This window comes from Macrobrachium nipponense, chromosome 1 (genome assembly GCF_015104395.2).
Source record: "Macrobrachium nipponense isolate FS-2020 chromosome 1, ASM1510439v2, whole genome shotgun sequence".
In the NCBI taxonomy this organism is placed as follows: domain Eukaryota; kingdom Metazoa; phylum Arthropoda; class Malacostraca; order Decapoda; family Palaemonidae; genus Macrobrachium; species Macrobrachium nipponense.
The window spans coordinates 52,879,083-52,896,432 of NC_087200.1; the positions used below are offsets into that span (position 1 = coordinate 52,879,083).

Genomic DNA, 17,350 nt, shown 5'->3' on the forward strand with positions numbered 1-17,350 from the left:
GTGTGTATCCACTCAGACGTCTCATCCTCTGGCCACTTCTTCACAACACCCATATTTTCCAACTCTTGTATTTTCCAATTATGTCATTGCTTAACTCAATTGGGTACTTTCTAGGCGGAACAACTACAGGGCAAGATTGGGGCTTTAACTCAATGTGGTATTCGCCTTTCATCTCACCAATATCTTCAAAGCATTCAGGCTTAGAGTTTTCTTGCTCCTTGACACTTGATATATTCTTGCTTTTCTTTATAGCAATAATTCCTAGTCTCTCACAGGTATCACATGACAGAATTGCTGGTCCATTGGTATCACAGGCATAAAAAAGTAAATTGACAACTGGGGATTTATCCATACTTGTTGGTATTTTATAATTCCATTTGCATGAATGTTTGTATCATTCACAGCTTGAAGTTTAGCCAAAGTTGGCTAAACTTCATCAGTGAGCTGTAGAGAACTTAATAGACATCAGGGCCAGATATATTCCAAGGAAAAGGAATCTAATAGCCAACAAATTGAGCCTCAGGGACCAGATTCTAGGAACAGAGTGGTCCTTACATCAGGAAGTAGTAGACAGAATGTTCACCTTGTGGGAAAGGCCAATCATGGACCTGTTTTCAAAGAAGTACAACAAAAAGTTGGAGATATATTGTTCAGTAGTCCCAGACACAGAAGCAGTAGCAGAAGACGCTCTTCAACACCCATGGGACAATCTGGACGTATATGCATTTCCTCCGTTTTGTCTGATCCGCAGGTTCTGAACAAGTTGATGAGGTCTCTGAATCTCAAGATGACTCTGGTAGCCCCATTGTGGCTGAGAGCAGAATGGTTCCCCAACCTATTGGAACCTCTAATAGATGCACCAAAAGAACTACCTCCCTGGAACAACCTACTGTGTCAACCACACGTGGAGAGGTACCACTAGTCAGTGCAGTCCCTATCACTTCACCGGTTGAGACTGTCAAGTACTCCTACAAGCGAAAGGCTTTTCTCAGAAGGCAGCAGCGCAGATGACAGGATATGTCAGGTCATCGACAGCTGTGTATCAGGGAAAATGGACTGTGTACTGTGTTTTGTGTTGCAGAGGGAGTCTTTCTCAGTTAGCCAATTTTCTTATATATCTCAGAACAGAAAACATCCGCCTGTATCTGCCATGAAGGGGTACAAGGCTGCACTAGCTTTGGTTTTGCGAATGAAGGATGTGGACATTTCCTCTGTGAATGAAAAGTTTTGAGCAGTCCTGTTCTCCGAAGAAACTGAAAGCTCCCGAGTGGGATTTAACCATGGTACTGACTAACCTGACAAAACCCCCATATGAACCATTGCGACAGGCCACAGATAGAAGCTTGACCCTAAAAGCAGTTTTCTTTTTGGCTCTGGCTTCGACCAAAAAGGTAGGAGAGCTACATGGTCTGTCATATGTGGAGAAGCATTCCTGAGGTTGGAAGTCTGTGGTCTTCAAATTTATTCGCGAATTTGTAGCCAAAACTCAAAGTCCATCAGTAGTAGATGACAGATTTGCCTCCTTTTCGATACCTTCTTTGGGGGAATATATGGATGATGACCCTGCAGAAAAGCTATGTCCTGTTAGGGCACTACGAGCTTATTTAAAAAGAACTCAACATCTTAGACCGGGATGCCGAAGGCTTTTTGCGAGTACAGGACAGGTCAAGAAAGAAATGTCCAAGAATACATTTTCATTTTGGTTGAGAAAAACGATCAAACAATTTTCACTTCCTTTTATTTGAAATATGTCACCCATAGATCCTTGAACACTTTTTACTTGGGTCCGGTGGTGCTGCTCTGTGGTGGGATCAGAAGCTTAAAAACTGCTGGGCAAATCCCCCCCCACCCACATAAACCTAATCACTCTAGTTGCTAAACCCACCCTCCGTCACACTTTCCTCTTCACACTACAGAATACAAGCAGGACAATTGACCTATACCTACAGACAGAACAAAAAAACAAACACGTACTGTCAGCCAACGAAGAGTTGGCGTAGTTTCTTAATTCATTGTTTATTATGGAAATATTGCCATATGCAGGTGCCAGATTATTTACTTAACAATAAATAACATTTCCTTTGTAAGGTGCTATACTTGAAATAAACTACATTAGAATTGAGTAGACTTATTCAACGTATGAAAGATAATTTTTTTGTAGAGTAAGGAAAATATATACCGATGTGACCACGAATTCTAATTTTATTCTCAACTCTAGCTTCTTAATAGCATAAGCCTTTTGAAGTTGGCTTTGCCGCCACTCGAGTCTTGACCCAACGTATCGTGCTGCATTGGGGTGTTGTTATCTCGTCTCCTACAGCCGATAAATAATACATTAAGACATTAATGTTCTTTAATAATTTTATTTAATTAAACTAATTTTGTCCTTTGATCAATAAAATAATTTGTATGACATATTTAGTGGGCCTTAATTGGACTTCTTATTTTCACACATGATTAGCCTAGGTCTATTTTCAGCAGTAGGTATACTCTCTCGGATACGTAATGTGAATGAATATTTAAAATGGCAATATATAGAGTAATCTGCTTTATTTTATTATTCCTGGTATTCTTGTTTTATTGGCCATGTTCTTCTTTTTTCTTATCCATTTCATAATTGCTTAACGTAATTTACTCAGACCTATTCAAAGTCAAAAAGCAGTAAAAAAAAAAATCAAACAAATATAATTCAGTCTTTTATTTTTATCGAATTCCTTGCATATCATCCTGTTTCATCTGGACACGTTGGAAAGCTGTGGGAGTCAAAACTGACCAATACATTAAGAAAGGCTTACTTTCATTAAAGCTTTCTTGGGTAGATCTTTCTGTAGCTATTCATTTCTTCTAAAAAGAAATTAATTAAAATTAGTTTCACATGTATGGCTAGACCTACTACCATAAGCATTATAAGTAGCTGAAAGGATAACAAATATGAAAGGCGACATTCTCGTTCAAGTCTATTTCATGTTCTTTATTTATTTTTTTTTCTTTTTAAGAAAAACCTATTGCTTTAATTAGGGGTTGCTCTTTGACAGCTACAACAATCATGCAGGGTGTAACACTAGTGTATGCAAATATTTTGGGGAATGAGAGATAAAGTAACTTTGAACAGAAAATATTTTATAAACAAGCATTTTAAGGCTTCCGTTGTCGGTGCGGGGAATTTGAAAATAACCGTTATCATTAGCGATGCTCTCACACGATGGAGTTCGTAGCGAGAAGTCGGATCGAGTCGCCTGAGATGTGAAATAGAGCGATGGTGGTGTACAGGAGTGATGGAGGGATTAGGCCGATGTTAATAAAGCATCTCCCTATAAAATATATTATTTAGGTTTTGAAGAAAAAAGTCATGCATAATTGAAACTGTTTCCCTACCTATCTGTGGTATTCACTGGCCACCGATAAAAAACAAAACAAAAAGAGTAAGCCTAACTGAATCTCTCATCCATCAGTGATAAGTTTGCTAAAGATATTCATTAGACACCTACTGTATCTAAGATTTCAAGTGTAATTTTAAAAATCTCTTCCTCTCCATCTAAAGTATTCATCAGACTGCAGTCATAGGCGAAGAGGTAGTCATGATTTCCTGGTTCAGCAATATCATGACGAGGCGCTAGAATTCAAAATTCTCAAGTGAGTGTTGTTCAGCAACATTTACACTACTGTATTGTCTAGCTCTCTTGTGGTGCTTCAAGGTGCACCACCTCTAGGCCCATGTTCTAAACTTGATATCTCTCCAACAGAAACTTGCACCGAATGCAGTGCAATAATTGTCTCTTGCTTAGCAAGGGATGTTTCTTAGACGGACAAATGACACATTGACATTAGATTCCCGTGCACATAACGACATCAAAAGCAATAGAGTGAGGTCGCATGGTTCTCACTGTTAGGTTATCATTTTTTTTCTTTTTGTTTTTAAATTTTATAGCATTTTGTGAGTTTCCATGTTTTCTGTAAAATTTAACAAATGGAATAGTTCAACTACCGTCAACTTGATATTGAATTGATAATGTAAGGACTATGTTTATGAGATACTACTAGTGATAGGTGTTTCCTACCTATCTGGTAATGTATATCAGTGGTTGTGATATGACATTTTTTATCACTTCATTACGTTCACCTCATTTTTGCTATATGGAAAATAGTTTTACACAGTAACATAACATGATGTTCTAAAGATTTCATTGACTGTTTTTAATGTCATAACATAAGATTTCTTCCATCTTTGAGAAGAAAAATAGATAAATAAGGCATGAATCGTGCATCAGGCAGGTGAACAAAAAATTATGAAACTCTGCCACCAGTTTTTTGACCGTCTGTACCCACACAACTGCAGATACTCAGGGCTATGCTGTGCTGTCTGCTGGTCGAAGTCGCTGAGACACTATCAACTACAAGACAAAAACCAAGAACCACACAACACAACAACCAAGGACCACAACTCAACAACACAACAACAAACAAGGAACACAACCACAACTCAACAACACAGCAAACAACAAGGAACTCAACCACTACTCAACTCAGCAAACAACAAGGAACTCAACCACAACAAAAAACCACTGCACAAACAATTACCAACACAAAAAACAACAACACAAAAAAGGCAACACACACACCCACTAACAACACCAAGGAATCACAACAGCCCCCCTAAAAACAACAACCACTCTCAACTATAACAATCACATATAATCCAACAGGAACTCACACATAACTCAACAAAAACCTCATAGCACAACAAATCTAAAAATAGAGGCACAAAAACTCTTAAGCAACAATATCAAACTAAACAAAACAAATAACAAATCAATAACACAACTCTAACTGACTTTCAATTCCTTCAAGACTGCTGTCGACACTACTATCACCAGCTCTCACCAAAGACTGACCAAAGACTGACTAAAAAAAACTAAAAACATAGAACTCTAACAACTAACAGCACCAGCAGACAACCCAGAACTCACCAACAGCCAATTCAGTCGTTAACTATCCATACAGCAATTAGCACCCGCCCGTCCTTCTCTCCCCCCCCCCTCTCAGAATCTCTCTCCTCCTCTCTCTCTCTCTCTCTCTCTCTCTCTCTCTCTCTCTCTCAGACGTTGTCAAATGAAACTCCATAACTCCTCCATAGCTCAACAAGTAGTATAGCTCATCCAGTACTCCTGGAACGGACTAGATATGGGTGAGTGAGACAGCCATGCTGTTAAGATGATCAATAGCAAAGGATGCTTTTCAGTAGCAACAGACCCCTCTCGGTAGCAGGAAGAGAGTGGAGTGATAAGAAATCCACATAGTACAAGGACATGAGTTTTCTTACGAGAACAGATAGCTCTCCATCTTCCATAAATGCAATTAGCTATGATATTGTATAAAACACCCAGAGAGGGAAGCCAATATTCTCATATATCTTTGGTTCTGAACTAGAATATGGTTAGTATTTGGAAATGGATTAGAGGTGGCAAACTCCCAGTTAGTTAAAGCTACATACCTCTCACCAATGAGTAAGTCTGTCCTAATGTTAAGACCAAAGGTTTGTTTCGTATATGAACAAATTACAAATTTTTAATCAATTTGTATTTTTCATAACTAACAAACCTGAGATCGTAACATATAAAGGTCCACCTTGAACCACCCCTCTAACAGTCTAAACTGGGTTGGAAGAGTAACTGATGCCCAGGGCATTGTGGGAGATACCAATACCCTGTGACCAGTACAGATGCCAATAATCCCTGGATTACACAAGATTTTTTTATTAATTCTACAGGATTTTCTTAATCTTAAGACCTCAGGTTTGTTAGTTATGAAAAATACGAAATGATTAAACATTTGTAATTTTTATCATTTCATCATTTCAGAGTATAGTAGTTGGGTTAGGTCTACAAGCAAGGACAGTGGATACAATGGTAAAGTTATTAGACCTACCAGTAGAATCTCTTTTGGGTCAACTCAATCGTGCTATACGTCGATTTTTGAAAGTCTTGTCATCTATTCAAGAAACAGCTTTGGCGCTCAGCCTGCCTACTACTACAGCCACAGTTGCAGAGTTCACCCCAGTTGATATTACTCTAGAACAGGATCTAGAGCAGGCTGCAAAGGTAAAGCATTTTCATTTCAGAAAATTACCTTGCATTTCAGTTTTTCCACATTTTTATCAAAGTGCTACTGCCAGGGAATACTTGATAATTTTTATTTGGTCCTGCACAAATACAGACCTTCATGCTTTACTCAGGAAAGCAGAAACAGCTGGTAAACTTACTGACAAGGTAGTTAATTATCGCCAGCCCACTTGTTGGTCAACACTCCACTGTGCTTTTGGCCACCATCGACTCTGTCCCCGCCTTTTGATATACAGTAGTACCTCGTACTTCGAACTTAATACGTTCCAGAAGGCTGTTCGGAGTACAATTTGTTTTAAATATGAAACAAATACCCCCATAAGAAATAAAGGGAATCAGGATAATTCGCTCCAGCCAACCCAAAAAGTTAAATTAAGAGTGTAAAGTAATGAAACATTACGTTATATGAAGTAAAATTTTTGAAATTTTATTTCTTTTGTGTATGATTTATGAACTGTTTGGTAAAAATGGCATCGGCCAGCTGGGAGATGGAGGGAGGAGAGACGGGAACCATTTGAGCAAACCGAATTGGTTGAGAGAGAGAGTTTACACTTCGATCTTAAGTGTACGAATGAGATTAATTATGCCACAATACACCAACTTACTGTTGGCAAATGGCAGACTTTTAAAATAAACACGAGGATTTTGCAAACAAATAAGTAATAAGTCAAGAATGCCAGAAAAGGAAAGGAAAATGAAGTAACTTTCCACAGGAAGCCGTTTAAACGAACAATCGAAGGCATGTAGAAACTGAAAGCAGCACCAGTTTGTTTATTACAGAGCTGAGTTGCTTTTACAGTAGTAAAAAATCGTAAAAAGCAATTGTCACTAGATTGGTATTTTACCGTAACAAAAATAAAAGTGATTTGGGCCGATCGAATGTAAGTGAAAGAAATGGGCAAATAATCATCCCGGCCCACCTGATAATCAGTGGGAAGCAGAGCCCTCTCTCTCTCTCTCTCTCTCTCTCTCTCTCTCTCTCTCTCTTCTCTCTCTCTCTCTCTCTCTCTCTCTCTCTCTCTTCTATTGTCTCACACTCATCTTACTGAATGCAGAATTGAGCAAGCTTTTTTTTTTTTTTTAACTATTGCATTTTATTGTTTTCATGTTTTATTATTACGTTAAATTTACTTTGAAATAACATTATATTTTTTATGTGAATTGGTACTGCTTTTGTGTACATATTATAGTAAAGATTTTACTGTCTTCTCTCCTCAACAATACCACGCTCCCTCCCTCTACCTCAAGTTAGCTGTGTATCACCACAATGACGAATGATTTTGTTAATCATTTATGCTAAATTTTATTGTGAAAAACTTTGTTCTTTCATTTATTATTTTATTGATACTGTTCAACTAGACCTTCTCACTCGGCGCGCTGAACACTGGCTCAATTAAGACTTTTTTTTTTTTTTTTTATTGTTTTCATATTTTATCATTGCACTAAATTTATTGTGAAATTCCTTTTTTTATGTGAATTGTTATTGCTTTTGCATACATGCAGTAATATTTTAACTTTCTCTTTTCCTACTCTCCCCAGCATATCAACGCTCCCTTGTTCAGTCTCAAGTCAGCTGGACGTCACGTTACCGTGATTACGTACGATTTTATACATCTTTTATGCTAAATATTATACAGAAAACTAATTTTTATATTAAAAGCTTTATACTTTTATTTGCTTTGTTGAATATGGTTATCATTAAACTATACGTATATTGTAATTAAAAAAAAATGTATACAGTTTAACTTGTAAGACCCCAGTAGGCCATCGAATACAAGTATAAACTAGATAATCAGTCAGTTCGAAGTACAAGCATTTGTTCAACAAACGATACAAAATTTTCTAGAAAAATTTGTTCAAAAAACGGAAAGTTCGATATAAACGTTTGACAAATGAGGTACCACTTTATTTTCTTACAAATTAACTTTGTTACTTGAGTATTTCTTGTCTTTTGTCGTTACTTGAGTATTTCTTGTCTTTTGTCATGTGTTTCTAGTTTGTCTGAAATATCATAATGAGCCAAATCCACAAATCCCTTAGAATTCCTCTTCCATCCCAAGGGAGCCTTTAAATATATGGCACTGTCCATGTAAGGACAGGCCTTGTAAAAGGTTTCTCTCCTTCAGGGAGGTGGGTACTCTTAATGTGTTTTCTTGCAAGAAACATTTCAGGAATGGAGATAGTCCTTATTCTGAGTGATGTTTACAGCATATAAAAGAGAGAAGTTCTTCCTTGTGTCATTGGTGACACCTAAGGTGGTCTTTGGTACCTTTATTCCTTTTGATAAGCAGCCATGTTAGCTGGCATTTCCTTGGAGACCTCTTTTCAGTCGGATGGAGAGGGTTTCTCTGGCAGACATTTGGTCTTATGTCAGAAGGAAGGAAGTGCCACTAACTAACGTAACTGCATTTTCAGGTATGATGAAGGCTGAGAGACTCAGGAAGTTATGGCCTTCCCTGGGTCAATCAGAAGAGTACAGTATCTCAGCTATACTCATCATCTCTCTTCTGGTAAGATGGCTCCTGTTACTGCTTCTACAGTGACTGTAATGACTTTTACAATCATGGCATTGACTGGCTGTCTGACCACCCCTGCCTTCACAGTATCGCACATGCCTGATGTTAATTGTCCAGAGCTGTCATCTGATTATATATCATTTTAGTCAGTTATTTCATTGTTATTGTTAGTTTTTTTCTGCATTGTTGAAATATGGTGGATGTCCAATGTATGGGAAGCATATGGTTGATTTTAGAAGGTGTCTACTGATGTATTTAAGTTGTTTTGTGACTTCATAGGATGTGACGTCATAGAAGAGAAGATGGCGGTGGCATCGGGTGAATGTAAGCAATAACAGAGTGGAGAAGGAGACACGTGCGAGGGTTATTTGGTTGGTAGGAGAGAGCTCTTGTCAGATAGGAGTTTTTGGGTTGTAAGTCTTGTTGTGGTGTTGTTTAAAGGTGTAAGCTGGAGTGTATACTGGGACCAGAGAACATGAACAGGTGGGTAGATTGTACATTTGTGTTCGAAAGGAAAGATTAGGCTAGGAAAATATTCAAACCTGTAGCAGAGCGTGGTTGATCAAATAGGGTTGGATCAGACAGTGAACAAAGGGAGATTAGATAGAAAAGGGAATATCCGAGATTTAGCGGGATACAAGAAGAGTACAAAGGATGGAGAGGTCAAGTCGAAGATTGGCTATTGTTGTTTGGAGAAGATGCAAAATACCTGGTGATAGATATAAGGATGAACTTAAAAGGTCAAGCCCAAGAAGTAGTGGATGAACTGAAGAGTATAGAGGGACCAAAGATAATCCTATCCAAACTTAGATGAAGCCTATCTAAAAGACGCGCTAATGGAGAATTACAGTAGAATGAAAAACTATATTCAAATGAGAAGAGAATCAAGTGAAAAGATGAGGGACTCTTTAATTAGATACGAAAAGGCAGCATCAGAATGTGACAGAGCAATGGGGAAAAACATGCTTGAAGGAGAAGTCAAGGGTTTTCATGTATTGGAACAAGCTAATCTCACGGAAAATGAAAAACAAATGGTATTAGCAGCTTTTGGTCAAGGAAAGTTAGAATACGAAACAGTGTCACAAATAATGAAAAGACTATTTGAGGGATTAGGGAATAAAGAGGAACGGGAGTGGTGGGGATCAGAAGGCAGTGTGAGATATTGGGGAAGATGGAACAGGTAGGGGTGGAAGAAATCCTATAAACAAAGAAAGGAAAGTAACATTATGCGCAGTATGCAGCTCAGAATGGCATTGGGCTAGGGAGCGTCTTCAGAATTTTCATATTAGAAAGAAAACAGAAACAAAATGAAGAAAATAAGCAGAACACAGAAACTGGGCCAGGAGAAGAAGTAGTTTATATAGGAGAAGTTAATAAAATAGAGGAATAGTCGTAGGAAGTGGTTGATGCTATTTTAGACACAGGATGTAAATCGACGTTTGTGGGGAATTGTGACGAGTGTGCATTGTCATGGGTTTGAGTCAGGAAGAGTTGATGAGAATGAAGGATACTAGGACATAGTCTAATTAGGTGTTTCATTTTGGTGAGACATCTTATAAGTCAAAAGGAGCAATGGAAATACCAGTGATATTTAAAAACAAGAAGTTTTATTTGAAGACAGAAATTCTGCAGGGTGATATACCATGGCTGATAGGTAAGCAAACCATGAGCAAAATGGGTATGACCATAAATTTGAAAGAAAATTGTCATAATAGAAGTATTAGGGGGAATGAAGGTAATGTTAAGAGAAGACAAAAAGGGTAATTCAAAAGTACCAATTAGGAGGAGGAAAGTAGAAGAATTATTACTGGAGGGTTGGAAGGGGAAGAGTCTGTGGGAAATTAAGAGCACAATGAAGATATTACATTTACAGTTTGGGCACGGAAGTGGAGATGAAATATGGATGCTAACAGAGGAAGCACAATGGAGTGATTGATTAGGGTAAAGCACCGCTGTGCGGCCACGCGACCACCTGTACGGTTGCGGGGTCACTTTGCCAAAAAATAACTAGCACTTCCAGTATCCTGAATTAGATGTTAGTCACAAGCCAACCTCCATGGAAGTAACACCTCGAGACCTCTACTTTCCTCTCGAAGTAAGTGTTTTCTCCAAAGTTAGAAATTAAGGCCATAATTTCCGATTAAACAGAAGTTAATGAAAGTCTAGCCATGCGCGGTGCTAGCTTGCCTCCATGACGCTTTCAAAATTGTTACTTAAAACACCTAACATATAGAAGATTGACGCCACCTCGATGTTTGCAGAGTCACTGGTGTCAACAAACTTCCCATTTCCTGTGCTAAATCCGCACACCACTCGTACCCATAGACGCTGGGACACTTTCTTCACAACAATCTTAAACGATGATGGTATTTATGTTTACGGCTTGGGAAACATGGCATTTGTTCGGGAAGAAGAAGAATGTGCTACATAACATTTAAATAATTAGTCAAACACCAAAATAAGGTTATGAATTGCATAAATTTATTACGTATTCATGATAATTCATTTGAAAATATTCGTTGTTGTAAGAGTAACCAGATTCCTGACACAAATTCACAAATTTCATCGGTTTTGCTGTGAACATTAGCTGCGATGTGTTCCCGCTTTCCTATTTTTTTATCACTGTTGCCAATTGGTTTGTGTTTACCCTCCAAACTTGGGATAAGACTTACACAAAACCGTGGAAATAAGTGAATTTAGTGAATCTTTTTGTAATATACAGTGGTACCTCGTTTGTTGAACCTTTCTTATGTTGAACTTTCCGTTTTTCGAACAAAATTTTTCAGTAAATTTTGTATCGTTTGTTGAACAAATGTTCGTACTTCGAACTGACTGATTGTTTACACTTGTATTTGATGGCCTACTGGGTCTTACAAGTTAAACTATATTAACTTTTTTTCATTTATAATTTATAGTTTAATGATAACCATATTTGACAAAGTAAATAAAAGTATAAAGCATTTAATATAAAATTTAGCTTTCAATATAACAATTAGGTAAAAGATGTATAAAATCATAGGTAACCGTGGCGACGTCACGCCCAGCTGACTTGACACTGAACGAGGGACTGTTGATATGTTGATAGAAGGAGAAAAGAGAGTTAAAATATCACTGAATGTATGTAAAACCAATAACAATTCACATAAAAAGAGAATTTCCCTATAAATTCAACGTAATGATAAAACAATTAAATGCAATGCAGAAAAAAAAGTCCTAATTGAGCCAGTGTTCGGTGCGCCGAGTGAGACGGTCTAGTTGAGCCATAGATATAGAGAGTTGAACAATATCAACAAAATAGTAAATGAAAGAACAAAGCTTTTCACAATAAAATATAGCATAAATGATGAACAAAATAATTCGTAATTGGGATGATACATACTAACTTGAGGTAGAGGGAGGGAACGGTTATATTTTTGAGGAATAATGAATGAATGATTTTAAGTTATCACGTGTTATTGTTGAGGAGAGAAGTGACAGTAAAATCTTCACTGTAATATGTATGTAAAAGCAGTACCAATTCACATAAAAAATAAAATTTTATTTCACAATAAATTTAACATAATGATAAAACATGAAAACAATAAAATACAATACAGTAAAAAAAAAAAAAACTTTCTCGAGTCAGTGTTCGGTGCGCTGAATGAGACGAGAAAGAGAGAGAGAGAGAGAAGAACGGCTCTGCTTCCCACTGACTTATCCAGCTGGGCTGAGATGGTTATTTGCCCATTTCTTTCACTTACACTTTATTTGCCAAAATAACTTTTATTTTTTTTTACAGTAAAATACCAATCTAGTGACAATTGCTTCTTACGATTTTTTACTACTGTAAAAGCAACTCAGCTCTGTAATAAACAAACTGGCAACGCTGCCATCTTCTGCATGCCTTTGATTTTGTTTAAACGACTTCCTTGTGAAAACTTATTTTATCTCTCTTTCCTTTTCTTGCATTCTTGACTTATTACTTATTTGTTTGCAAAATCCTCATGTTTGTTTTAAAAGTCTGTCGTCTGCCAACAGTAAATTGATGTATTGTGGCATAATTAATCTCTTTCGTGCACTAAGTTCCAAGTGTAAATTTAAACACGCTGATTACTCTCTCTCTCTCTCTCTCTCTCTCTCTCTCTCTCTCTCTCTCTCTCTCTCTCTCTCTCTCTCTCTCTCTCTCTCACAATCGGACACACACACACCATCGATTTCTTTGATTATCCTTGTACATAATATGTGAATAAAATTTATTTTATTATCAACCTTTGCATACTGCAACCAATGTTCCCGTCTCTCCTCCCTCCATCCCCCAGCTGGCTAGGCGCCATTTTTATCAAAGTTCGTAAATAATACACACAAAAATAAAATTTGGAAAATTTTACTTCATGTAAGGTACTATTTCATTACTTTACACTCTTAATTTAACTTTTGAACACATTAATAATAGAAAAAAATGTGAAAAGGGGGACTTTTTGGGTTGGCTGGAATGAATTATCCCGATTTCCTTTATTTCTTATGGGGATATTCGTTTCATATTTCAAACAAATAGTACTTCGAACAGCTTTCTGGAATGGATTAAGTTCAAATTACGAGGTACAACTGTATATACATAAATAGAGCAATTTTATTATTATTGCATTATTTTATCATTATTGCATTACTATGACATCTAGAATTCATGGATACCATTTGTAAAGGCATTGGCATGTGTCAAGTTCCACTAAATTGGTAACAATGACTTGCCATTCCTAGCACACATTCAAGGTTACATTTGTTTCAGCCGTACAATTATTAAAAATAAAAAAGAAAAAAAGTCAAAATTGTGAGGTATGTAAGATACAACAGAAATCCAGCTAAACCATTAGTAGGATTTTCTTGGAGTAAAATGTTTAATGAAGTTGTAGCAATGGATGCGGAAGTGATAGAAGAAAGTTCTTGGTAATGGTGGATATGGCAACGAGATATTGTCAGGCTTTTTGGATAAAAGATAAGAAAACAGAAACTATAATAAATACACTTTTTGATGGTTGGTTTGCTATATTTGGAGCACCTTCCAAAATATTGTCAGACATTGGGGGAGAATTTCAAAATGAAAAAGTAAGGAGAATGGCAGAAAGATGAAATATTAGCCACAGCATCGGACTCTCCATGGAGCAATGGATTATGTGAAAAGACCGTAGGCAAGATCAAGGGAAGTGTAAGAAAGATGATGGAGGATGAGGAAGTAGATTGGTCCATTGTATTGAAATGTGTAGTGAGTGCTAGGAACTGCTTAATGAATAATGGAGGTTTCTCTCCTAACCATTTAGTATTTGGAAAAAACCCTTCCCTGCCTAATCTAATGGGAGAAGAGAGTTCGAGACCTCCAAGCAGAGAGAAAGGGATGGAAGAGAGTATGGTAAGGGACACACTGAATGCAATGCACAAGGCCAGAGAAGTGTTTATAAAAAATGAGTCATGTAATAGAATAAGAATTGTGTTAAAACGAAAACTTCAGAGAACATAAATTTGAAGCAGTGGTGGGAGATGAGGTATCTTGTAAGAGGGGATAATGGAAATGAATGGAGAGGACCTGCCGAGGTACTGGGAGTATCAGGGAAAACAGAAGTAGGTAAACATGGGGATTCTTTAAGAGAAGTAGCTAGAATACACGTCACTAGGATTCAAAGACTGTCACCAGAAACAGGAAAGATATCTTCTAGAATAGATAAATCACATGTGAAAGGTAGATCCGATGCCCCAAATGAAGGGAATGTAGATAGGCAGGAAGGAAAGGAGGTACTTGTGGTTGGAGAAGGAATGCAGACACAGAAGAGGCTGTAGAAAGAGATCTAGTAGAGGAAACAATGGAAGATGACTGGGAAAGTGAGGTAATAAACAATGATACAGGACAAGTAGAAGAATGGACTATATTAAGTCTTGCAGAAAAAGATCAAGCAAATCATGGGCTGATTCATACAATGTACAACGGCTCACAGACAGGTGACAAAGGGTTGGTTAACTTGAGGGATTATAGTCAGGTAGAAAATATTGAAGATGAAGGGGTGTTGTTGCTAGGATTTGAAAATAGAAGAGTAATGGAAGCTATAGAAAAAGAAATTCAAAGTTGGAGAACAAAACAAGGTATATGACGAGGTAAATGATGTTGGACAAAAAACTATATTTACAAGATGGATAGTAATTGAAAAGATAAAGGGGGGGGGGGGGGGGAATGGATGTGCAAAGCAAGATTGGTAGCTAGAGGTTTTGAAGAAGAGATGGCGGAATGGGAAAAAGACACTCCCACGTGCATTGCTGAAATATTAGAATTTTGTTTGTCCATAATAAAATTGAAAGATTGGATTTGTTATACATTGGATGTCAAAACTGCATTTGTTCCGATGCCATCTACTTACCTCGAACTACTTTAATAGGAGAAGCTGGGATATCATCCCGGTACTGACCAGAAAAATTCGGTAATGCCCCCTCACCAGGCCACACTGTGTCGGAAGGATATGTGCCCCAGGGGGTCATTTGTATGCTTATGGAGTCCCATTATGTCAACGATAAACTGAGCTGTGGGTCACCAAATATGACTGAAAAATGTGCGAGCCATGGGCTGACTGAGCAACTTGTAACATATCCTCTCACACCAACAGCTCAGCGAGCACTGACAATTCCCACCAGTTTTTCTACTCATATGGGTCCAAGGAAGCTGTCAACTGCACAACAAATCTCTTGGTGACAGTGGTATGGCTGCCGTGCAATTTTAAAGTTGACAAACATTTGATGTTAAGATTATTTTTGCGTTTTCTCTGTAAATATTAATTTTGCGGCCACTGATAATACATACAGTAATAAATGCATATGCAGTTGTGGCTCTCTATACTGACACCAAATATCTTGAACTATTCGCATAGTTCCCAAAGTAAAATCAAAATTGCGACTGAATGACAAAACATTTTTTGATAGGACTTCTTTCAGACAGTTTCTGTGGACAACATTCATGGGTAAGCCCAGCAGAATTTGCCCACTGACAGTGCTCCCGGCGATCAAGCCCGATCGACTCAACAGGCCTTTTTTCCTCTTATTCCCAGCCTCTCATTCAATGGCTCTGCTGCCCTTCTAATGGCCATACCTACCCTTTTTCTCACAGCTCTTTCCTCTTATCTGTGCCGTTCCTCTACACCCTGTACATGCTTTACTTTGCAGACCTCAAATGCTTTTGATTTTCTTTTGATTCTTGCACATATCCATTCCACCATCACTTCTCCTCTTGACACTCCATATCCCCTGGTTCTTCCCACCAGTTCCTCTGTTTCCCCCACATATTTCTCTCAAGTCTGCCCAGATATTTTTCCCTTTGTTTCCCTGTCTGAATTCTACGTTCTTCCTTTCCAGCCATCTCTCTCTTACAGTCCTCCCAAATTGACCCCCATTTTATCCCTCAAGGTCCCAAATCTTAATTATATATCTCCTCTTTCTCTTATTGCGTTTCCTACCTATCATTTTACAATCCATCACCAACCTATGTTGTTTAACACATGCTTATCCCTAGATCACCGTGCAGTTGTATACTGTATAGTCTTGCATGAAGATATCGGTGGTAAAAATTTCATACATACAGGGGACTTTCAAACCCTTTTTCGTATGTTTGTAACTATTGTGGCCAAAAATATCCTTAATACGTAATTGACCACCAGCCATTTTTCAATTTAGAAAGCTATATTCTATATTTTTTATAAGCTTTAGTTGACTTTTTATATAAATATAAATATATATACCATGGCAATTCATCTATTTATGGGTTTATAGGACTATGGAATAGACGCCAAAAGAAGTCAACAGCTTTCAAAAACAAGTTTACACCATCTGGGAGATCTCAGAAAATTTGCTGTTCAGGGAGATGATGCAACGTGGGAGGCCGCTCTTCAAAATTCATCAGAAGTTGTCACCATTAAGAAGTGAGTAGAACTATAATCCATTAAAATGTTCAGTTTTTTGTATCTCAGTAAATGAAAGTAATGTAGAATTAGTGGATTGCAGTAAAGAAATTATGTTGCTTTTAAAACTGCATACACTTTAGGGATGGAACTTCTGTGTCAAATAACTGCAACAGGATACCTTGTATACCTTGTCCTAATAATTCTTTGAAAATTGTAATGATGTCGTGTATTTTAGGAAGGATATACTGTAACTTAAAACTTTAAGACTGTGATCATTTAACATGGTATTGGAATGTGTAAATTTTCATTTCTAATTTAACAATTTTATTTTTTTGACAGTAAGAAGAAGCCCAAAAGGCTGACTGAAGCAGAATTAGAACGTGAATTGAATGAATCTGCACCCAAGAAAAGCAAAGGAAATCATAAAAACAAGAAAAAGAAGTAAAATCATATATGTATATTTTTATATTAAAGACAGCTTATTCAGTTTTCTTTGATAACCTGAAGTATTGATTTTGTGAAGATGTTTGAATATTAACAGTTACAATTAAATTTGCACTCATTAGTAAAGAAACAATGTTTTATATCCAAAGAAATTATACTTTGTCAGTTGCCTTTAGTGGAGAGCCAGGATTGGCTACTTGCGACCCCTCCAGCTAATAGCACATCATCAAGGTAGGCAACCCCCTGAGGCCCATCATATCTTGGATAACATCCCCAGTCTTTAGGATAGCAAAGGTTCTTAATGATTTGTTGGTACAGTCGGGGAAAAGTTTCCTTTTACCCCTTGTGTTCACTAGACATG

General features: G+C 37.4%; 1 protein-coding gene across 1 annotated transcript in view; it reads left to right on the forward strand.

Annotated features, from left to right (window-relative positions):
* LOC135218788 (RNA cytidine acetyltransferase-like) overlaps window positions 1–17,031 on the forward strand; it is a 268,720-nt gene extending 251,689 nt beyond the window's left edge. Inside the window, exons 17-19 of the mRNA XM_064255237.1 lie at window positions 5,859–6,098; window positions 16,415–16,563; window positions 16,885–17,031. Coding sequence (XP_064111307.1) covers window positions 5,859–6,098; window positions 16,415–16,563; window positions 16,885–16,990 — 495 coding nt within the window. The 3' untranslated portion in view covers window positions 16,991–17,031. The remainder of the gene's footprint in view (window positions 1–5,858; window positions 6,099–16,414; window positions 16,564–16,884) is intronic.
* Window positions 17,032–17,350: the final 319 nt, after the last annotated feature.